The sequence below is a fragment of the Trichechus manatus genome, unplaced genomic scaffold, assembly GCF_000243295.1.
Source record: "Trichechus manatus latirostris isolate Lorelei unplaced genomic scaffold, TriManLat1.0 scaffold00070, whole genome shotgun sequence".
NCBI classification, from domain to species: Eukaryota; Metazoa; Chordata; class Mammalia; order Sirenia; family Trichechidae; genus Trichechus; species Trichechus manatus.
This window is the reverse complement of record NW_004444006.1, coordinates 13,761,390-13,785,294: the sequence shown is the minus strand read 5'-3', so window position 1 is coordinate 13,785,294 and position 23,905 is coordinate 13,761,390. Positions and strand designations below refer to the sequence as shown.

The window sequence follows — 23,905 nt, the reverse complement described above, 5'->3', positions numbered from 1 at the left end:
TATTACTTTGTGTTTTTTGGATTAGTGCTTGCTTTTTTGGGGTGAGATGGTATCTCATTGTAGTTTTGATTTGCATTTCTCTAATGGCTAATAATCATGAGCATTTCCTCATGTGTCTGTTAGCCGCCTGAATGTCTTCTTTGGCGAAGTGCCTGTTCATATCCTTTGCCCATTTTTAATTGGGGTATCTGTTTTTTTGTTGTTGAGGTTTTGCTTTATCTTGCAGATTTGAGAGATTAGATGCTGATAGGATTTGTAACAGCCAAAAAAGGGCCAGGGCTTTTTTTTTTTGTTGGGAGTTTTTAAATTACCTTTTCAATCTATTCTTTTGTTATGGATTTATTTAGTTATTCTACGTCTGTGTTAGTTTAGGTAGATAGTGAGTTTCTAGAAATTTGTTCATTTCCTCTAGGTTTTCAAATTTGTTAGAGTACAATTTTTATAGTATTCTGTTATGATTATTTTAATTTCAGTTGGGTCTGTTGTGATATCACCAATCTCATTTCTTATACAAGTATCTGCTTCCTCTCCTGTTTTTCTTTGTCATTTTGGCCAATGGTTTATCAATTTTGTTGATCTTTTCCAAGAACCAGCTTTTGGTCTTGTTAACTCTTCCAATTATTTTTCTATTCTCTGTTTCATTTAATTCTTCTCTAAGTCTTATTATGTCCTTTCTTCTGGCGCCCGAGGGCTTCTTTTGCTGCTCTCTTTCTACTTGTTCCAGTTGTAGGGTTAATGTTTTGATTTTGGCCCATTCTTCTTTTTGGATGTGTGCATTTATTGCTATAAACTGACCTCTAAGCCTGCTTTTTGCTGTGTCCCAAAGGTTCTGGTAGGATGTGTTTTCATTATCGTTTGGTTTTATGAATTTCTTTATTTCATCCTTAATTTCTTCTCTAACCCAGTAGTTTTTGAGCAAGGTGTTGTTCACTTTCCATGTGTTTAATTTTTTTTCCTTGCTTTTTCTGTTATTGATTTCTGCTTTTATGGCTTTATGGTCAGAAAAGATGCTTTGTAATATTTCAATTCTTTGGATTCTGTTAAGGCTTGCTTTATAGCCTAATATGTGGTCTATTCTGGAGAATGTTCCATGTGCGTTGGAAAAGAAAGTATGCTTGGCTGATGTTGGGTGGAGTGTTCAGTATATGTTTATGAGATCAAGTTGGTTGCTTGTAGCATTTAGCTCTTCTGTGCCTTTGTTGAGCTTCTTTCTGGATGTTGTGTCCTTCACCAAAAGTAGTGTGTTGAAATCTCCTACTACTATTGTGGAGCTGTCTATCTCTCTTTTCAATGCTGTTAGAGTTTGTTTTATATATTTTGGAGCCCTGTCGTTGGGTGTGTAAATATTTATTATAGTTATGTCCTCCTATGTACTGGCCCTTTAATCATTATATACTGTCCTTCCTTATCCTTTGTGGTGGATTTTACTTTAAAGTCTATTTTGTCAGATTAATATTGCCACTCCTGCTGTTTTTTGAGTGTTCTTTGCTGCTTGATATATTTTTTCCCTCCTTTAAGATTTAATTTAATTTAATTTTAGTCTAAGGTGTATCTCTTGTAGGCAGCATATAGACGGATCGTGTTTTTTTATCCAATGTGCCACTCTCTGTCTCTTTATTGGTGCATTTAGTCCCTTTAAATTCAGCATAATTATTAATGGGTATGAGTTTAGGGCTGTCATCTTGATGTCTTTTTTTGTGTGTTGTTTACAGTTTCTTTGTTGCACTTAATTTTTTATGCTGAGTCATTTTCTTTATGTATTTTCTTTTCATCTTTTTCCTTGTTGTTGATTTTGTATTTGCTGAGTCTTTCTATTTTTCTTGTTCTTTATTTTGACTTGTAGGATTGTTAGTTTCCTTTGTGGTTACCTTAATATTTACCACTATTTTTCTAAGTTTATACCAGTCTTTTATTTCTTTATATAGCCTTGACTTCCTCTCTATATGAAAAATCTATGTCTACACTTTTAGTTCCTCTTTTTTTAATGTTGTCATCTTTCCATATTGACATCTCTGTTTCCATATTTTCAGTGTTTTAGCTTTGATTTATCTTTGGGACTTCCCTATCTGGGTTGATATCTGGTTGCTCTGTCCTGTGTTGTAGTCTTGGGTTGTTATGTGATGTTACTGATTTTCTAACTGGAGGACTCCCTTTAGTATTTCTTGTAATTTTGGTTTGGTTTTTGGAAATTCCCTAAACTTCTGTTTATCTGGAAATGCCCTATTTTCACCATCATATTTGAGAGACAGTTTTGCTGAATATATAATTCTTGGCTGTCAATTTTTTTCCTTCAAGTGTTTATATATGTCATCCCATTGCCTTCTTGCCTGCATGGTTTTTGCTGAGTAATCTGAGCTTATGCTTATTGACTATCTTTTGTAGATGACCTTTTTTTTAATCCCTAGCCACTCTTAAAATTCTGTTTGTTTTTGGCAAGTTTGATTATAATATGCCTTGGTGACTTTCTTTTGGGATCTGCATTACGTGAGGTTCGCTGATCATCTTGGATAGATATCTTTTCACCTTTCACGATATCGAGAAGTTTTCTGCTAACAAATCTTCAACAATTCTCTCTGTATTTTCTGTTACCCCCCTTGTTCTGGTTCTCAGTCACTCGTATGTTATTCCTCTTGATAGAATTCCACATAATTCTTGGGGTTTCCTCATTTTTTAAAATCCTTTTATCTGAGTTTTCCTTAAGTTAGTTGGTGTCAAGTGCTTTATCTTCAATCTCCCTAATTCTGACTTCCATTGCCTCAGTTCTGCTCCAATGACTTTCTATTGAGTTATCTAATTCTGAAATTTTATTGCTAATCTTCTGGATTTCTGATTACTGTCTCTCTATGGATTCTTGCAGCCTGTTAAATTTGTCATTATATTCTTTTCTAATCTTCTTCTTCTACTGCTTGTTTTGCATTTTGCCTAATTTCCTTCTTGATCTCTTGAAGAATTCTGCACATTAATCTTTTGTATTTCTGCCTCCAGTAATTCCAAGAAATTTTCTTACTCTAGAAAATTTCTAGATTCTTTATTCTGGGAGCTTGCTGAAGCCATCATGGCCCGCCTCTTTATGTGACTTGATATTGACTGTTTTCTCCAAGCCATCAGTAAGTTATTATATTTATTTATTTTATGTTTGCTTACTGTGTCCTAGTTTCTTGTTTCACTTTGTTTTGATACTCCCAAATAGGCTGCTCGTGCGAGCTAGCTCAATCACCAGCACCCCTGAATCTCTAACGTCCTGCCACTAGGTGGCCAGAACTGCGACTAAGTACCTGAGCCCAGAATTCCATCCACTCCTCCTGTATGGATTCAGCTCAGGTGTCCAGGTAGTCGGCCACCAAGTGTGTGGTGCAGGCTCTCACCTACAGTCCTAGACAGGCAAGGGTGATTGGTATAGGCACAGGCATCTGGCTGCAGCAGAGGGACACATACTGAGCAAGGCAGGGGGCTGACAGCCACCCCTGAGTGCCCAGGCGGAAAGTGTGTCCCTGTTCCCTAGAGTGTGTAGGTGGGTGGGTTTTGCAGCTGGACTATGAGCACCTAATGCTGTTGGCTGTAACGACTGGGGGGCACCTCTTATTTTAGGGCCCCTGTTGCAGGTGGCTAAGTGTGTCACCATGCACCCAGAGCTGATTCCAGCTGAAGGGCTCCAGCTCCTGCCAGCTGATGTCTGGCAACTCCTTGTTGCTTCTGAACTGCCTCTCCCTCCCCCACCACTCAGTCCAGTTCCTCAACTTTGCCTTTGATGTTCAGGGCTCCTAGGTTGTCATATGTAATTGATTTACTTTTTAATTTATGTTTTTGTTGTAAGAGGGACCACTGGAAGCATCTGACTACTCCGTCATCTTGGCCTCACCCCCTCTGCTTTAAAATTTTGAGGGGGCAAAAAGTTTAGACTTTCACACATTGTCATTCAAAGGTATTTGTATATTCTTAATAAATGATATTTTAAGACGTTAAGTAAATTAAAAATTATATTTAGTAATTAGTTTTTGCATCTTTTTTTTTATTTAGGAACTGTACAGGCATTTAAAAGTTGTTTATTAACTTAAGTCTAAATCCTTAAAATTAGTTAATTATCTGGAAGTTGCAATTTAGCTAACACATTAACTCTTTATGAATTATATCAATGTAAAAGCTTTCATAAAATTAAACCCTTCAGAAAGGCACTATATTATTATTTTGTTTAGCTGAATGCACTTTTCTACACATAATTTTTAATTTTACACAAATTAGGAAATATTGGAAACTTTTTAAACTCATAAATCGAATATAGAAAATTTTATGAGAAATTTAACCTTGGTCATGAACAAATAAAAATAGTTATAACGGAAAAGAAAGAAAATACCAAATGTTGTTTAAGATGCAGAGCAAGCAGAACACTCATTCCCTGCTCATGGTATATAAATTGGTACAACTGCTTTATAAAATGCTTTGGCCATACGTAGCTGAACGTATGTGTAACCTATGATCCTGCAAATACATTCCTAGGTACTCAATGAACATGCATGCATATGTTCATGAAAAGACATGTACTAGAATATTCATAGCAGCAGTATTTATTACAATACATGTAAAATACCCAAATGCCCAACAATAGTAAAATGGATTAAAAGGCATTCACAAAATAGAATACTAAAGAGTAAGGAAAATGAATGATTGACAGCTACAAGCAATAATATGGATGGATCTCACAAACATAATATTGATCAAAAGAAACTAGACACAAAAAGAATTATCGTGTAGGATTCTAACTATATAAAGTTCAAAAATAGGCAACATGACTCTATGGTGTTAAAAGTTAGGATGGTGTTGTACACATGGGGCAGAGTATGTGGTAGTGACTGGAAGGAGGCATAAGAGAGACTTCTGGTTGCTGGTAATATTCTGTTTGTTGACTGGTTACTTTAGTATGCCCAATTTCTGAAAACTCAGTGATCAGTACACTTATGATTTATGCACTTTTCTATAGAAATGTTATATATTAATAAAAAATAGGGGGAAAGAGACTAGCAAGACATTCTAAAATGCTAACAGTAAATATCACTAGTTAGTGGGAACATGGATAATTTTCTTTCATTTTTGACATGTTTTTATATATTCTAACTTAAATAATAGGTCTTGTTATTAGAATATGAGTAAAATATGATTGTTTAAAAATAGAGTCTAAGTGATCATCACAATTTTAGATATTAAGGAACAAATATTATAAAAAATCTGGATAGAGTTACACAACGTTATATTCATCCAGCATCATTTAGGAGTGAGGTTCTACATACATGATGTTTCTATATATTCCTTTGAATACCAACATTTTTTTAAAAAATGTTATTTTCTGGCTTAATAATTCTATAATATATACTTATGTGCCTTCTTAAGCAGAAGTTAACTTTTCCTGATAAATGTAGATCATCGACAATTATACTACATAGTGAAGAATTTAGAACAATTAGGACATCTAGGTCTTTTTGTCCTTGAACTGAAGGCCCTAAAAAATCTATAGTATTTTAATTCTAATGTCAGTTTTCAATATTGTTTCCATTTCCTTCCCTCTGACTGTACACCAGCTATCACTTCTTGCTGCTGTCTGTGATCTGACTTGTAGTATTTTCCATTATTCTTAATTTTCTGCCTTTACTATCTATTGGCCTGGAAAAACAAATGACCAGTCTTGTTTGAAAAGGGATAAAAAATATAAATTGTTAAATATGAGTATGCAAAAAGCCCACAATGATATACAACAGCACAACCATCAGAATGCCTACAATTAAACAGACTGATAATACCTAGTGTAGACAAGAATATTGAGTACTAAGAATGCTTATACACTACTTAAAAAACAACACAAGAAGATTTAGGGGATGTTTTTGGTTTAAGGTTTAAAGATTATCTCAGGGCAGTCGTTTCAGGGATTCATCAAACTTTCACTGCTCCCAGAAGTCTGGAGTCCATTAAAATTTTAAATTTTGTTCTGCATTTTCCCCCTTTTGATCAAGGTTCTTCTTAGTAAAAAATGTCTGACTTGAGCATTATACTGTTTTAAGAACTATCTATATGGGATCAAATTGACAACAGTAACTTGAAAGATTAGATAGGAACCTTAGGGGGCAGTGAGTTTATATTAATAGGGGAGGAACAATTCAGAAAAAGAGGGTGAGAATGGTTGCACTACTCAAAGAATGTAATCAATGTCACTAAATGGTACATATAGAAACTGTTGAATTGTATATTTTGCTGTATGTAGTCTCAACAATAACAACAAAAATAAATAAGGTTTTTTTTTAAAAGAAACAATAACACCAAAAAAAAAAAATTTGCCATTGAGTTCATTCTTACTTATGGCGAACCCATATGTGTCCGAGTAGAACTGTGCTCCATAGGGTTTCAATAGCTGATCTTTTTGGAAACAGATCACCAAGCTTTCATGTGCGGTTTCTCTGGGTGGACTCAATCCTTTTGTTTAGCAGTCAACTGTGTTAATCATTTGCATCACCCAGGGACACCTCATACATTACTGTTGTTGTTGTTGGGTGCCGTCGAGTCATTTCTGACTTGTAGTGACCCCATGTGACAGAGTAAATCTGCCCCCATAGTGTTTTCTTGGCTGTAATCTTTATGGAAGTAGATTTCCAGGTTTTTCTCCTGCAGAGCCTTTGGGTGGGTTCAAACCACCAATCTTTCAGTTAACAGCTGAGCAATTAACCATTGTGTCACCAGGATTCCTTTATACACTACCAGTGGGAGTGTGAATTGGTGCAACAATTTTGAAAAACTGTTCGACGATATCTATGAAAAGTAAATATATGCATATTTATGATCCAACAATTCCACTCATAGATTTTTTCCAGCATAAATGTACACACAAACCAAAAGACATTGTACAAGAAGGTTCATAATAACATTATTTGTAATAGCCCAAAACTGGAAGCAAGGTAAATACTCATCAATAGTTGATAGGATAAACTGTGGTACATTCATACAACAGTAAACTATATAGTAACGAAAAAAGAACAACTACTGCTATAGACAACTTGGATAAATAACACAGCATAGTTTTTTTTTTCCTTTTGGAAAAAGGAAAGATACAAACAAGTGCATACTGCATAAGTGCATTGATATAATATAAAATCTAGAAACAAGCAAAACCAATATGTGATGTTAGAAGTCAGAATAAAAGTTACCACTTGGCAATAGAGAGAGAGAAAAGATTGGGAAGGGGCAACAGAGTTTCTTCTGAGATGCCGATAATGTCTGTTTCTTTGTGTTCATGGGGGTCAGGTGGTGTGTTAAATTTGTCATAATTTATCAAGCTCTATGGTCATAATATGTGCACTTTACTACGTGTATGTCATATTTCAGTAAAAATAATATTAAAGTAAAAAAAATAATATTATGCTGAAGATGAACAAGACAATTTTATGGAAAAATATTCATTTTTTAAGTATGAAAAGGAGGTCAGAAAGTATCAAAAGGAATTTGGAATGGAGAATATGACACCATGGTTTTACATTCACCTATAAGCATAGTGGAAAACATGTCACATGTCACAGGCACAGGCACAGTTCCTTCACTATTCATTTATAATAACTAGAGTACCTATAGGAGCTCTGGTTGCACAATGGTTAAGTGCTCAGTTGCTAACCAATAGGTCAGGGGCTCCAACCCACCAGCTGCTCCTAGGGAGAAAGATTTGACAATCTGCTTCCATAAAAATTACAGCCTTTGAAATCCTAAGGGGCAGTTCTACTCTGTCCTACGGGGTCACTATGAGTAGGAATCGACTCGATGGCAATGGGTTAGGACACCTATAGGCTAGAACTGGCTGAGTTCAGAAGTGTAGCTTGATGTTGCTAGGGAGCAAATTGCATGGAAGAATGTGGTGGGGGATAAAGATGACAATGAAGAGGCAGGTAAGCACTGATTTGTGAAGGGCTTGAATCTGTAGAAGGGGATCTGAATGTCATTGCAGAGGTAAGATTCTGCCTTTGAATGTTGATTTTCTTTGTCAGATGGAGGGGTAGTAGAAGATCCAACCTATAACAAAATGTGAGCTACGTTTCAGGGGGAAATATTTTTTTTTCCTTTATGACTGGAGAGATTGAAAATTCTCTCTGAGGCCAGAGCCAACATGGAGCTATAGAAGGAAGCACCATGCCATCCTTCTACAGCAAAGACCAAAAAAACTGAGTAAAACAGATGCAAATGTCAATCCTGGAACCCTAAGCATCAAATGAAGGTATAAAGAACTTAATCAAGTACCAAATGTAATAAGAACTGACAGAGAACAGAGAACAAGGAAAGCCACAGAGTAGAGTCCCCCACTAGCTAATGCTACAAGAATTCCCCATCTTGGACCTCAGTCACCAAGAACGGTGGACAGGGAGTATGGGAAGGCAGCTTTGGGGAGTTCCAACAGGAGAGAGAGCACCCGGTAACCAGGGATACACACTTTCCAACCCCCCACCCTTCTTGCCTGTATGCGGCCTCCACTGCTTTACAACAGGCCATGGTCGCTCAGCTGGAAAGACACCAGCTCACTGCTGCCCGGTCTGCCCTGCCCCCACCAGCTGGCTCCTTCAGCGCCATTCTTTGTTGTTGTTGTTATTGGTTTTTTGATTGTTTGTTTCCCCTCCCTCTTTTCCTTCCTTTCTTTCTCCCACCCATCTAGCCCCGTGTGCCATCCACATCCCTTCTTAACAGGCTGTGCCACACCGCTCAGCTAGAGAGCCACTGGCACACAGCTTCCCCGGGTCCATGCCACCCAACCAGCAGGCTCCCTCAGTCTTTTCTTTTTGATTTCTTCTCTCTCTCCCTTCCTTTCTCCCGCCCAGCTAGCCCCATGTGCTGTTCCCTCCTCTTCTTGATGGGCTGTGCCACACTGCTTGGCTAGAGAGCCACCAGCACACAGCCTGCCACCAACACACAGCCTCCCTGGGTCCACACTGTTCTATGGATAGGCTCCCTTAGAACCATTTTCTTCTTTCTTTCTGTTTTTTTTTTTGCTCTCTCTCCTTTCCTTCTTTTCCTTTCTCCTACACAGTTAGCCTTATTGCCATCCCCTCCCCTTTTTGACAGGCTGTGCCACATCACTCAGCTAGAGAACCATAGCAACACGACCTCCCTGGGTCCTTGCCTTGCCCACCGGCAGGCTCCCTCAGCACCATTTGTTTTGTTTTGTTTTTTGTTTGTTTTTTGCTTTTGTTTTCTTCTTTTTGTTGTTGTTTCTTCTCTCTCTCTCCTTCCTTCCTTTCCTTTCTCCCACCTACCTAGCCCCATGTGCCACCCCACCTTCTCTACAGGCTGTGCTGTACTGCTCAGCTAGAAAGCCTCTGGCACGTGACCTTCCCAGTTCTGCGGTGCCCCCACAGGCTGACTTCCTCAGCACCACATTTTTAATTTTTCTTTATCTTTCCCCTGCTCCCTTTTCCTTCTCCTCCCAACTGGGCCCTGCACTGTCTCAGCCCCTTCCTGATGTCTTGTGTTGTGCCACCTGGCAAGAGAGACATCAGCTCACCTCCACCCCAATTCTACCCCACTCTCAATGCCCAGCTCCTCCAGCACCATATTTATTTTTGTTGTTGTTTTGTTGTTTTTTATATTGTTTCTTTATTTTTGTTGTTGTTTTCTCTTCTTTCTATTTCCCTTCTTTCCTTTCATTTCTCCCACCCACCTAGCCCTGTGCAACACCTACAGCCCTTCTCAACAAGTCAAGCTGCACTGTTCAGCTAGAGAGACACTGGCACAGGGCCTCACAGGGTCTTCCCTGCATCCTTTGGCTGAATCCTACCATACCACCATTTTCTTTACTTTTTTCTTTATTTTTTTGCTTCTATTTCTCTATTTTATTTCTCTCACCCACTTAGCTCCACCTATCATATCCTTTACTTTTCTTCCTGCCTATCTGCATTGCATGCCAAGCACTGTGCCCCCAAACAGCATTGGGGTGAACCACCAGACCCTTACATTCATTGCACCCCACTGGCAGCAGTACATGCTGCAAAAGACCAATCCCCACTCCTCCCTCCCTGCTGGACTTAACCTGCTGCACCATAGCTGAATGAGCAGCCCTGCCAACCTGGAAAACATGGTGAAAAGTATCATGCCCACAGATGAGCAAGCAACAAAGGACACTCAGCCTGCCTGCTCAGACATAACCAAATAAAACAAAAAAAGCATGATGAAACAAACAAATCTACAATAAATAAAAAAGAATATAATTCCTGAATGTCCCAAAGACAGTAGATATATCAAAACATTTTTAAAAAATAGGACAGGATGACTCCAGAAAGTGGCAAAAATTAAACATCAGTTGACCTTCTGGTAGAAGAAAGGGCACTGGAACTACCTGATAGGGAATTCAGAACTCTAATATTCAGGCCTCTACAAGAGGGGAAGGAAAATGAAGACAAAAATAAGGAAAAAAATAGACAGAATCATGGAAAATACAGACAAAATCAGGTAAAACACGCAAACCAATGGAAGAATTCAGGAAAATAATACAGGAACAAAATGTCAAAATAAATAAATAGAAATCACTGAAAAACAAAAACAAAAACAAAAAAACCTGCAATTAGAAATCCAAAAGCTAAACAACAAGATTTCAGAAATGGACAGTGCCATAGAAGGTTTTAGGAACAAATTTGAACAACGGATGACAGGATCAGCAACATTGAAGACAAATCTTTGTATACCACTTCGTTTGAAGAAAAATCAGAGAAAAGAATGAAGAAACCCTGAGAATGATGGGGGATACACTCAAAAGCAAAAATTTGTGGGTGATCAGAGCTCCAGAACAGGGAGATAAAATAGAAAACAAGAGAGCACCATTGAAAATTTGCTGGCACAAAACTTCCCTAATATTATGAAAGATGAAAAGCTGACCATCCAGAAGCTCAGGGAACCCCATATACGATAGACTCCAGAAGAAAATCACCAAAGCGTATCATAATCACACTCACTAAAACCAAAGACAAAGAAAGAATCCTGAAAATACGTCAAAAACAATGTAAAGTCCCATACCAAGGGGAAACAGTAAGACTAAGCTCTGATTACTCAACAGAAACCATGCAGGCAAGAAGGCAATGAGATGACACATATAAAACATTGAAAGAAAAGAGTTGTCAACCAAGAATAATATATCCTGCAAAACGCTAGCTCAGATATGATGGCAAAATTAGAACATATCCAGATAAACAGAAATTAAGGGAATATGTACAAACCAAACCAAATGTACAAGAATTATTAAAGGGAGTCCTTCAGGTACAGAACCAATGACATCAGACAGCAACCTGAATCTAGGACATAGGACATCATCAGTTAGATACCAACCTAGTTAATGAATTCTCAAGGATAAAACAAAACAAAAATATTTACAACAGGGAACCAGAGAGATCTGTAAACAATGACAAGGTCAGAACAATAAAAGAGGGAATAAGCGGTATAGGTATAGAACTTTCAAATGGAGAGGAAGTCAAGGAGATATCAACTAATAAAAGACTGGTTTAAACTTAAGAAGATGGGGCTAAATTTCAAGGTAACCACAAAGAAAGCAAACAAACTTACTCATCAAAACAAAGAAGAAAAACATAAAGTCTCAGTAAACACAAAATCTACAAAAATGAAAAAAAATCCACAAAGAAAAGGAATTCAGAACAGGAGAGTAAAAGGAACAAAGAAAACATCAGCCCCCCCCCCAAAAAAAAAACGGAGTACTACAAAATGACAGCAGTAAACTCATGCCTATCAATAATCACATTGAATATAAATGGCTTAAATGCACCAATAAAGACACAGAGAGTGATGTAATGGGGGAAAAAAAGACACATCATATTGCTGTCTAGAAGAAACACGTCTTAGAAACAAAGACATAAATATATTAAAAATCAAAGGATGGGAAAAAACACATCAAGCAAACAGCAACCAAAAAAGAGCAGAAATAGCAATAATGATCTCAGATAAAATAGACTTTGAAATAAAATCCACCACAAAAGACAAAGAAGGACATTATATAATGATTACAGGAACAATCCACCATGAGGACATAAGCATAATAAATATCTCCCTACCCACTGACGGGGCTCCAAGATATTTAAAACAAACTCTAACAACAATGAAAAGAAAAAGTTGACAGTTCCACAATAACAATAGGAGACTTCAACACACCACTCTCTGTAAAGGACGTAACATCTAAAAAAGAACTCAACAGAGATACAGAAGATCTAAAGGCCAAAATCAACCAACTTGACCTCATAGACATATACAGAACACTTCACTCAACAGCAACAAAGTACACATTCTTTTCCAATGAACATGAAATGTTGTCCGGAATAGACCATATCTTAGTCTACAAAGCAACCCTCAACAAAATCCAAAACACTGAGATAATGCAAAGCATCTTATCTGATCACAACACCATAAAAGTAAAAATTAATAACAGGAAGAGCAAGGAAAAAAAATCAAATACATGGAAACTAAATAAATAACTAAATAACCCTGCTTAAAAACCACTGAGTAGTAGAAGAAATCAAAGATGGAATCAAAAAATGCATAGAATCAAACGAGAATGAAAGCACATCATAATGAAACCTTTGTGACACAACAAAGGCAGTACTTAGAGGTCAATTTACAGCAATAGATGCACACATCAAAAAAGAGGAAAGGAACAAAATCAAAACATTAGCTATACAACTCAAACAAATAGAAAGAGAACAGTAAAAGAAGCCCACAGCCACCAAAAAAGAAAAAAAACAAACAAACAAACTCACTGCCATTGACTCATAGCGACTCTATAGGACAGAGTAGAACTGCTCCATTGGGTTTCCAAGGAGCACCTGATGGATTCAAACTGCCGACCATTTGGTTAGCAGCTGTAGCTGTTAACCACTACGCCACCAGGGTTTTCCCACAGCCACCAGAAGGAAAGAAATAATAAAGATCAGAGCAGAAATAAATGAAATAGAGAATAGAAAAACAATCAAGAGAATCAACAAAACCAAAAGTTGGTTCTTTGAAAAGATCAACAAAATCAACAAACCATTAGCCAAATTGACAGAAGAAAAACAGGAGAGGATGCAAATAAGAAATGAAATGGGGGACGTTACAACAGACCCAACTGAAATAAAAAGGATTGTAACAGAGTACTATGGAAAACTGTATTCCAACAAATTTGAAATAATAGAGGAAGTGGACAAATTTCTAGAAACACACTACATACCTAAACTAACACAAACTGAAGTAAAAAATCAGCACAGACCCATAACAAGAGAAGAGATTGAAAGGGTAATAAAACTCCCAATAAAAAATAAAAAGCCCTGACCCAGATGGCTTCACTGGAGAATTCTACCAAACATTCAGAGAAGAGCTTGCACCAGTACTACTAAAACTATTTCAGAACATAGGAAAAGAAGGGATACTTTTGAATTCATTCTTTGAAGCCAGCATAACCCTGACACCAAAACCAGGCAAAGACATCACACAAAAAAAGAAAATTACAGACGAATATCTCTCATGAATACAGATGCAAAAATTCTCAACATAATTTTAGCCAGTAGAATTCAGCATCATGTAAAAAGAATGATACTCCCTGACCAAGTGGGATTCATATCAGGTATGCAAGGATGGTTCAACATTAGAAAACCAATCAACATAATCCACCACATAAATGAAACAAAAGAGTCACATGAACATCTTAAACAATGCAGAAAAGGCATTTGACAAAGTCCAACACCCATTTCTGATAAAAACTCTCAATAAAATGGGTATAGAAGAGAAATTCCTCAACATAATAAAGGGCATCTATACAAAACCAACAGCCAACATCATTCCTAATGGAGAGAGGCTGAAAACATTCCCCCTGAGAACAGGAACAAGACAAGGATGCCCTTTATCACCACTCCTATTTAACATTATGCTGGAAATCCTAGCAAGAGCAATAAGGCAAGAAAAAGAAGTAAAGGGCATCCAAATTGGTAAGGAAGAGGTAAAACTGTCACTTTTTGCCTATGATATGATACTATAAATAGAAAACCCAAAAGACTCCACAAGAAAACCACTGGGAACTAACAGAAAGATCCAGCAGAGTAGCAGGATACAAGATAAACATGCAAAAATCAGTAGGATTCTTATACATCAATGAAGAGAACTACCAAAAGGAAATCAGGAAACCAATAATAGTCCTTAAATAAATAAAATACTTAGGAATAAATCTAACCAGGGATGTAAAAGACCTATACAAAGAAAACTACAGAATACTACTGCAAGAAACTAAAAGACAACTACATAATTGGAAAAACATATCATGCTCATGGATACGTAGATTCAATATTGTGAAAATGTCAATTCTATCCAAAGCAATCTACAAATACAATGCAGTCTCGATCCAAATACCAACAGCATTCTTCAATGAGATGGAAAAACTAATTATTAACTTTACATGGAAAGGAAAGAGGCCCCAGATAAGTAAAACACTACTGAAGAAAAATGGAGTAGGAGGACTCACAGTACCTGACCTCAGAACCTAATATACAGCTACAGTAGTCAAAACTGCCTGATACTGGTACAACAACAGACACATTGACCAATGGAACAGAATCAAGAACCCAGATGTAAATTCATCCACCTACAGTCACTTTATCTTTGACAAAAGCCCAAAGTCCATTAAATGGGGAAAAGACAGTCTTTTAAACAAATAGTGCTGGCAGAACTGGATGTTCATCTGGAAAAAAAAAAAAAAGAAAGAAAGAAACAGGACCCTTACCTCACATCATACACAAAAACTAATTCAAAATGGATCAAAGACCTAAATATAAAACCAAAAACTATAAAGATCATAGAAGAAAAAATAAGGTCAATGCTAGAGGCTATAATACACGGCATAAACAGGATACAAACTGTAACTAACACTAAACACACCAACACCAGAAGATAAGCTAGATAACTGGAATCTTCTAAAAACTAAACTTTTATGATCGTAAAAAGACTTCACCAAAAGAGTAAAAGGAGAATCTACAGTTTGGGGGAAAAAAAAATTGGCTACGGCAAATCTGACAAAGGTCTAATCTCTAAATCTGTAGGAAAATCCAACATCTCTACAAAAAAAAAAAAAGACAAATAATCTAATTAAAAAACGGACAAAGGAAATGAGCAGACACTTCACCAAAGAAGACTTTCAGCTGGCTAACAGATACATGAGGAAATGCTTGCAATCACTAGCCATTAGAGAAATGCAAATCTGAACTACAATGAGATACAATCTCACCCCAACATTACTGGCAAGAATAAAAAAAAACAGAAAATAACAAATGTTGAAAGGCTGTGGGGAGATTGGAATTCTTATGCACTGCTGATGGGAATGCAAAATGGTATAACCATTTTGGAAAACGATATGGCACTTCCTTAAAAAGCTAGAAATAGAGATACCATACAATTCAGCTATCTCACACCTAGGAATATATCCTAGATAAATAAGAGCCATCAAGTGAATAGACACATGCAAACCCATGTTCACTGCAGCATTATTCACAATAGCAAAAAGACGGGAACAACCTAAGTGCTCATCAACAGATGAATGAATAAACAAACTATGGTATATACACACAGTTGAATACTATACATTAATAAAGAACAATGAAGAATCTGCGAAACATCTCATAAAATGGATGAATGTGGAGGGCATTTTTCTGAGTGAAATAAGTCAATTACAAAAGGACAAATATTGTATGAGACCATGAAAAGAAAGAAACAATCTTTGATGGTTATGAAGGAGGAGAGGGGTGGGGAGGGAAAAACACTAACTAGACAATAGATAAGTGTTAACTTTGGCAAAGGGTAAGACCGTACGCAATACTGGGGAAGTTAGCACAACTTAACCAAGGCAAGGTCAAGGAAGCTTCATAGACACATCCAAATTCCCTGAGGGGCCAAATTACTGGGCTGATGGCTAAGGACCATGGTCTCAGGGGACATCTAGCTCAACTGGCATAACATAGTTTATAAAGAAAATGTTCTACATCCTGCTTTGTTGAGTAGTGGCTGGGGTCTTAAAAGCTTCTGAGTGGCCATCTAAGATTCTCTATTGGTCCCACCCCGACTGGAGCAAGGGAGAATGATGAAAACCAAAGACACAAGAGAAAGATTAGTCCGAAGGACTAATGGACCACAACTACCATAGCCTCTACCAGACTGAGTCCAGCACAGCTAGATGGTGACCGGCTACCACCATTAACTACTCTGACAGGGATCACAGTAGAGGGTTCTGGACAGAGCTGGAGAAAAATGTAGAACAAAATTCTAACTCAAAAAAAGACCAGACTTACTGGTCTGACAGAGTCTGGAGAAACCCTGAGATTATGGCCCCCGGACACCCTTTTAACTCAGTACTGAAGTCACTCCTGAGGATCACCATTCAGCCAAAGATTAGACAGGTGCATAAAACAAAACGAGACTAAAGGGGCACACCAGCCCAGGGGCCAAGAAGGCAGGAGGGGACAGGAAAGCTGGTAATGGGAAACCAAAAGTCGAGAAGGGGAGAGTATTGACATGTGGTGGGGTTGGCAGCCAATGTCACAAAACAATATGTGTATTAACTGTTTAATGAGAAACTAATTTGCTCTGTAAACCTTCATCTGAAGCACAATAAAAAAAAAGAAAAGAAAAATCATCCTCTCTGAGTTTATCCCTGGGTAGCACCCGTCTAAGAGAAGGAACATGGAGCCCTGTCTGGAGAAACAGAAAGACCACAGACCACAGTAAGGTAATCCATTAGATTTGCCCTCAATCACACTATTGTAGCAGCTCAGAAGATGGTCCTGCCATCCACAAGATTCTTCCAAGGAGCAATTAGCACACAAACCTGACATTTCTACCTTGTAAAACATGCACAGTCGTTTTCATAAACATTGATCTCTTTAGCTCAATCTGGGCAAATCCAAAGTCCTGAACTGCCTTCTTTGCTACTATAGAAAGCACTGCGATGTCTAAAATGTCAGATGTGAGTGTCTATCCCTGACATCTGAAGGCAGTGCCCCCGGAAAGAACTCCAGGGTATTGGTTTACTACATGTAATCCTATTAAGTACCATCAAGAATTGAAGGAAGGATTTCAGTTGTGGCTGCATATGGCAAGTCGATGTAGCTTTTTTTCTCTTCCTACTGCATACCTTGATGGCTGAGGGATAGCCAACCCCCTGAATGACCAGGCCCTACCCTGGTGCTACCATTTCTACGCTGTGGCTCCCTGACCATCTCTGACATACTGCCAACCAAAGAAACAGGAAATTCGAACCTTCCTGTCTCATCATTTTAATCGTCATTTCCCACCCATCCTAGAGCACTCTGGCTCTATCCAGTCTGGGTGACTGGTTGTTATGCAAACTTATTTTGTACTTTCACACCTCTGTGCCTTTCCTGATGCTGTTCCTTCGGCCTTACAACCCTGCTCTTATAACCCTCCCATCCTATTCATCATTTAGAGCTCAACTCCTCCTTGGGGCTTTCTTGGCAACTGTCCCCAATGCAAGACACCTCAGAATAAACTGTAATTCATTGCTTCCTCCTTCCTGTGTGTTTGTACTATGTGTTAATTGACCCTCTATTAGAGCATAATCTACCTACGTAAGAGTCATTTTTAAAAATAAATAAAGCTAAGCATTCCTTGAAGGGCAGACAGTGTGAGAGAAAGTACTTATGCTTAAGAATCTGACAGATTTGGGTTCAAATCCTGGTCTCTTCCACCTGACTTTGGACAGGTAAATTAACCTCTCTGATAGTTTCCTCATCTGTAACATGAGGACCACTAAGATTAGCTACTTCATGGCATAGTATTAAAGGATTTAATATGCAGAAAGCAAAAGCGCTGGAAAAAGTGCCTGGCACCGAATAACAGCCCCGTAAGGGTTAGCTCTCATTATTACCACTACTGTTTAAATCAGCCCCTGACTGTAAACTCCACACGGAAAGGGACCATCATCATGTTTGTCCTTTGAAATACCCCAAGTACCCACTGCTGTGCCTGGCAAGTGGCAAGTGCTCAAGAAGTGTCTGTCTAGTGGGTGGATGAATTAATGAATCAGTAAAAATTCTTATGGTCAGGACTCTCCCCTTCTCCTCCTCTCTGATTTCTCTACTGCCTATTAGCATAGTGCTTTATATACTACATAAAAACTTCAAGTGAAGAGTCATTCGACACCCCCTATCCCTTGACCCCTTTGCTTTATCCCTCTTTGTTAACTCCGTTTCTTGAATTCTCTTCTCTAACAAGTTTGAGTCCAGCAACAACCACTTAAATCAGCCACGTCTGCCAGGCAGAATTTCGGGAGCTGGGAGAGGGGCGTGGCCACCACATGGCAGAGCGCGACCGCGCCTGCGTAAACTGCCCTGCCGGCAAAGCTAAGCACTCTGAGGCTTACAATCACTGCTAGCAGGTGCTTGTGTAGGAAAATCGCCTTCTCATCAGCTCTCACTCCACATCCACACAGTTCCTGGACCCCGGCTTCTGCTTTTGTTTCGGGTCGCCGACGCATCAACCGTTCTCTCTCCGACGGATCGCTGGCCTGCGGGTTCCTGCTCCTGTCTCCCGGAACCATGTCTCCGGTAAGCCAGAATGCTCGCGGTGGCAACGCAGAGACCACTGCAGATTCCAGCGACCGCCAGGATGAAATGCAGGCTCCTAACATTTCTGGGCCCCCTACCTCCATGCTAGTCGCTGACGCCCCCCAGGGCCTTGGAGGCCCTCAGGCCCCAATCTACCCTCAAGGTGCCAGCGATTCCCTGGCCCCGCAGGACCCGAATGACCTCGAGGTCCTGATCGATGAGCAGTCCCGACGTTTGGGAGCTCTCAGGTTCCACGACCCTCTAGAAGACAGGTCGATTGCTCTGGTGAATTTCATGCGAATGAAAAGCCAAACTGAGGGGTCTATCCAGCAGACAGAGATGCTGGAATTCCTCAGAGAATACTCAGATCAGTTCCCTGAAATCCTCAGACGTGCCTCAGCCCACCTGGATCAGGTCTTCGGGTTGAACCTGAGGGTTCTTGATCCCCAGGCCCACACCTACAACCTGATTAGCAAACGGGATCCCCAGACCACAGGTCCGTTGGCAGAGTCCCTGGACATACCCAAGGCAAGTCTTCTGGTGTTGATCCTGGGCCATATCCTCCTGAATGGCAACCGGGCAAGAGAGGCCTCCATTTGGGACCTTCTGTTAAAGGCTGATGTGTTGAATGAGTCCCAGAGGATCAACAATCTCTTTGGGAGCACAAGGAACCTCCTCACTACTGACTTTGTACGCATGCGGTTCTTGGAGTACTGGCCGGTATATGGCACTAATCCCCTCGAATTTGAGTTCTTGTGGGGCTCTAGAGCCCACAGGGAAATCACAAAGATGGAGGCCCTGAAATATGTGGCAGAAGCCCATGATGAAGAACCCTGGAGCTGGCTAGAGGAATATAACAAGGCTCTGGAAGCTGACAAGGCCAAAGAAAGAAGCCAGGTTGCTGGCTTAGAGTTCTGGTCAGAGGACACTATGAATGATAAGGCAAATGATTTGGTCCAGCTAGCCATTAATGTCACAGAAGAACTTCTGCCTATACATCAGGATGAGCTATTGGCTCATACTGGCAAAGAATTTGAGGACGTGTTCCCAAATATCCTCAGCCGAGCTACCCTAATCCTGGATCTATTCTATGGGTTCTCTCTGATTGAGGTTGATACCAGTGAGCACATTTATCTCCTTGTTCAGCAACCAGAATCAGAAGAAGAGCAAGTAATGCTAGAGAGCCTGGGGAGACCCACTCAAGAATATGTGATGCCGATCCTGGGTTTAATCTTCCTGATGGGCAATCGTGTCAAAGAGTCCAATGTCTGGAACTTGCTTTGTAGATTCGGAATGGATATAGGGAGAAAGCATGCCATCACCTGTAAGCTTATGAGGCAGCGCTATCTGGAATGCAGGCCGCTGTCTTACTCTAATCCAGTTGAATATGAGCTTCTGTGGGGTCCCCGAGCTCACCTTGAAACAACCAAAATGAAAGCTTTGGAGTACATGGCCAGGCTCTACAGAAAGCGACCACAGGACTGGCCAGAGCAATACAGGGAGGCTGTTGAAGATGAGGAGGTCAGAGCCAGATCTGAGGCAACTGCCAGGTTCTTCTTTGGCCCTGTGTGAAATCTGGTGAAGATGTATAACTTCAGTTAAGTGGTGTCATTTAAAAGGGCCCTGGAAAATGGCCCTGGAGCCCCAACTAAAAAATTGGGTGGGATTGGGGGGGTACACATAGTCCTTGCTATTTGTGTTGCTGTGTTCCAGTTCTAGTAGTATTTTCTTCCTTTTTAGCCCTGAATTAAGTTTATGATCAGTGTTTATAAATGAAATTGCTCATTTACCATTTCTGTCTTGATTCAGTACAAAAGTTCAGATAGCTGTGTAAAATGTACTTACATCTTATTCTATGACGTGGAGGAGAATATATAGTTGTTTCTTGATAGTTTGAAATAATCCCTAAAAAGATCTGGCTATAGGAGTAAAATAATAACACACATACACCAAAAAAAACCGCAAAAACCATAGATCTGTTGTTGTCCTCCTTTTGTGTCTAGTGTTGTATGTAAAAAAAGGACTGGCATTTACCTGTATTCACTTTGCTGTTCCAGAGTATAGTGAAAAATAAAAGCATAATGAGTTAGAAACTATGCTTATGCATTCATTTATTCAACAAACTTCTATTAAGCACCTGCCGTGCTCTGAGCACAGTGTTATTTGCTGGAAATATAAGGGTGAAGAAGACCTAGCAAGGCCCCAAGGCCTGAGGGTGGTGTCATGGAAGTAAATCAGTAATTATATTATGCTTTCGCAAGGGATATATGTAAGCTCAGAGTGCTGTGGGAGTCTACAAGAAAAACTCTCAACTAAACTTTAGGTTCTGGGAGGAAACAGTGGAGGTGATGGGGTCCAAGAAGGGCTGGGAAGGGGCAGAGGTGTCAAGCAGAAAATGAGTGAGGGAGTGATCAGGGATGATAGTGGGGAGGATGAGGTGGATGGAGGGCTAGGGGCAAGGTGTGCTCTAGTGACATCTATTGGAGACCTAGGTTGGACAGAGGGAGGGAGGGACTGTGACAAGGACATCGTGCTTTGAGACGTTCGAAAACTCAAAGACTGAAGGTTGAGTTCAAGGGGGAAATGGGAGAGATGAGCCTGTGGAAGAGATAACAAGGGCACATATCCTCAGAAAGTGGGTCTTGGGAATCAAGAATGGCTCTCCTGAAGGCAACTTGGATCAGACCAAACAATCCACCTGGAGGAGTTCTGCAAGGGATCTTGTCTTTGCCATACATTTTTATAACCTTTATAACCTTTGCCAGGTTATTTCAGCACCCAAACTGTTAAGGTGTTAGTATTTTGGCTCTCTTCATCTTGATACCTCTCACAGCTTCTAACCCGTCTCACAACTCTCCCCAAGCCTTCCCTAGAAAGCCGGCAGGTAACAATTTCTGAGAGAGAACACTGGCACAGCTGTGGTGTTATATGAAAAGACACCGATGAAACAGTACAGATGGACGCGGTCTACCAATAGCATAGGTTGTATGCTCCCTGACCACCTGGCACCAGCAAGCTTTCTGCCCTTTTCATACATTTAAATCACAAGGGCTACCCTCAACTGCCACCTCCTATTAGATGCGGTAGGGAAACTTTTCTTACATTTTTGTCAGCCTCAGAAAGAGAATGACACAATCGTCTAGCCAGGCGAGGAGGCGGCGGGAGTCTTTTATCCCCCAAGTCCAGTCGCCTTATTAGAGCTGCAAGCTTGAGAAAGTCACTGCGCAGGCACACTCCACGGTCGCCAGGGAGCTACAACCTCTACTCAGTCGCGGGGATCTCGCCTATAGTGGTATTCGGTGGAGAACTGAATGCTAGGACGGGATTTTCGGTTACGAGAAAATGAGTGACTAGAGAGCCTGAGCTGAAGAGGGTTCTGGAAAATGAGACAGGAGTGGGATCATGAGGCAGGAGTGTATCCAACCATTTACTCGAAATTTGGGACCTTGGAGTGGGGTCCTGCCTGAGTGCTAAGCCGGGAGCCTCTCATTCTTCAGCCTACTTGTATCCTTAACCTTTACATGGTCGTGGGGTGGGGAGGAGGGAGTTGGAGGGCAAGCAGATTAAGGTGCCAAGTTTCTCTTGCTCTGACTTTTGGGATGGGTACAGTTTCTGGGTCTTCTGGGGGCTGCAGGGGACAGAAACTTGCCAAGGGGAAGGTGTAGGGTCTGGGCCAACAACAATCAAAGTAAAGTTGCCATATTTTTAGTACTGAATATGTGCTAGACACTCCACTGGGTTCTTCACGTGCTTCAGCTCTAATCTTTCTATCATTTCTCAAAGATGCATTTTAATAGTTCCATTTGACACTACAAGAAACTGAGCCTTAAGCAACATGACCATGGCCACACAGCCATCAATGAAAGCTGAGAATGGAGTCCGAGGATGTCTTTGGCTAACCTCCACCCTGTTTCTAGCGAATTGCATCATAGGCTTCCTCCAAACTTGTACTATGTTCCTACTACAGTTTGCTGACTCTCAGGAGATACAAAGAAGAGTTGTGTGGCCAGGGTCAGAGGGGCAAGAAGAAAGCCTTCAGAAAAAGGTTGAAAGTAAAGCTAAGAGCTATCCAGGTGTAGTATATGCATTTCTGTCTAATCTTCCTTTCCTGTCTGTTTTAGTCATCTAGTGCTGCTATAACAGAAATACCACAAGTGGATGGCTTTAACAAAGAGAAGTTTATTCTCTCACAGTCCGGTAGGCTAGAAGTCCGAATTCAGGAGGCTGGCTCCAGGGGAAGGCTTTCTCTCTCTGTAGGCTCTGGAGGAAGGTCCTTGTGATGCATCAGTCTACTTTTGGTCTGGGAGCAACTCAGCACAGGAACCTCAGGTCCAACGGATGCGCTCTGCTCCTGGCATTGCTTTCTTAGTGGTATGAGGTCCCCATGTCTCTCTGCTTGCTTCTTTCTTTTATATCTCAGAAGAGATTGGCTTAAGACACTATCTAATCTTGTCGATCTCATCAGTATATCTGCCACTAATCCATCTCATTACATCATAGTGATAGGATTTACAACACATAGGGAAATCACATCAGATGACAAAATGGTAGACCATCATACAATACTGGGAATCATGATCTAGCCAAGTTAACAGATATTTTGGGGGGACACAATTCAATCCATGACACTGTCCAATGATGCTTCCCCAGTATGCTCTCCTCCACAAGTCAACAGCCTTATCTGATGGCTTTCACCCAAGGAGAGTCAGACATTACAATTTAAGGACCTCTAGAAATGTTTGGTGATGTTTTTTGCAGTACTGAAGGAATGATGACCTGACAGTTCCTGCCTTGCCCAAGCAAGCTCAGGATGCAAGAGCAGAAGGGAGAAATAGTCTCTGTGTCACAGGTGCTACTTGTGGTTTCTCAGAAATGACAAGGGTAACAGTTTTGGGCACATGCCCATGGTCAAGGAAAGGGTGTAGGCTCTCTGTGGCTATAGCCATTCTTATGAAGGCCAAGAGAGGCCTGGGTACTCTCCTTTCAGGCACTGTTATGGATTGAATCGTGTCCCCCCAAAATCTGTGTCAACTTGGCTAGGCCATGATTCCCAGTATTGTGTGATTGTCCACCATTTTGTCATCTGATGTGATTTTCCTATGTGTTGTAATCCTACCTCTAGGGTGTTAATGAGGGAGGATTAAAGGAGTTATGTTAATGAGGCAGGACTCAATCTACAAGATTAGGTTGTATCTTGAGTCAATCTCTTTTGAGATATAAAAGAAGCGAGCAGAGAGACAGAGGGACCTCATACCATGAAGAAAGAAGTGCTGAGAGCAGAGCATGTCCTTTGGACCTGAGATCCCTGCACTGAG

The 23,905-nt window shown here is 40.1% G+C and overlaps 1 protein-coding gene across 1 annotated transcript; it reads left to right on the top strand.

Moving 5' to 3' along the window:
* Positions 1 to 18,418: 18,418 nt before the first annotated feature.
* On the top strand, positions 18,419 to 20,224 carry MAGEE2 (MAGE family member E2). Its single transcript, XM_004380171.2, has one exon. The coding sequence runs from the start codon at positions 18,582 to 18,584 to the stop codon at positions 20,160 to 20,162; it is 1,581 nt and encodes a 526-aa protein (XP_004380228.1). The 5' UTR covers positions 18,419 to 18,581; the 3' UTR covers positions 20,163 to 20,224.
* Positions 20,225 to 23,905: the final 3,681 nt, after the last annotated feature.

What these genes read in the sequence shown, in the direction of transcription:
- MAGEE2 (XM_004380171.2), top strand. Translation starts at nt 18,582, where the DNA reads ATGTCTCCGGTAAGCCAGAATGCTCGCGGTGGCAACGCAGAGACCACT.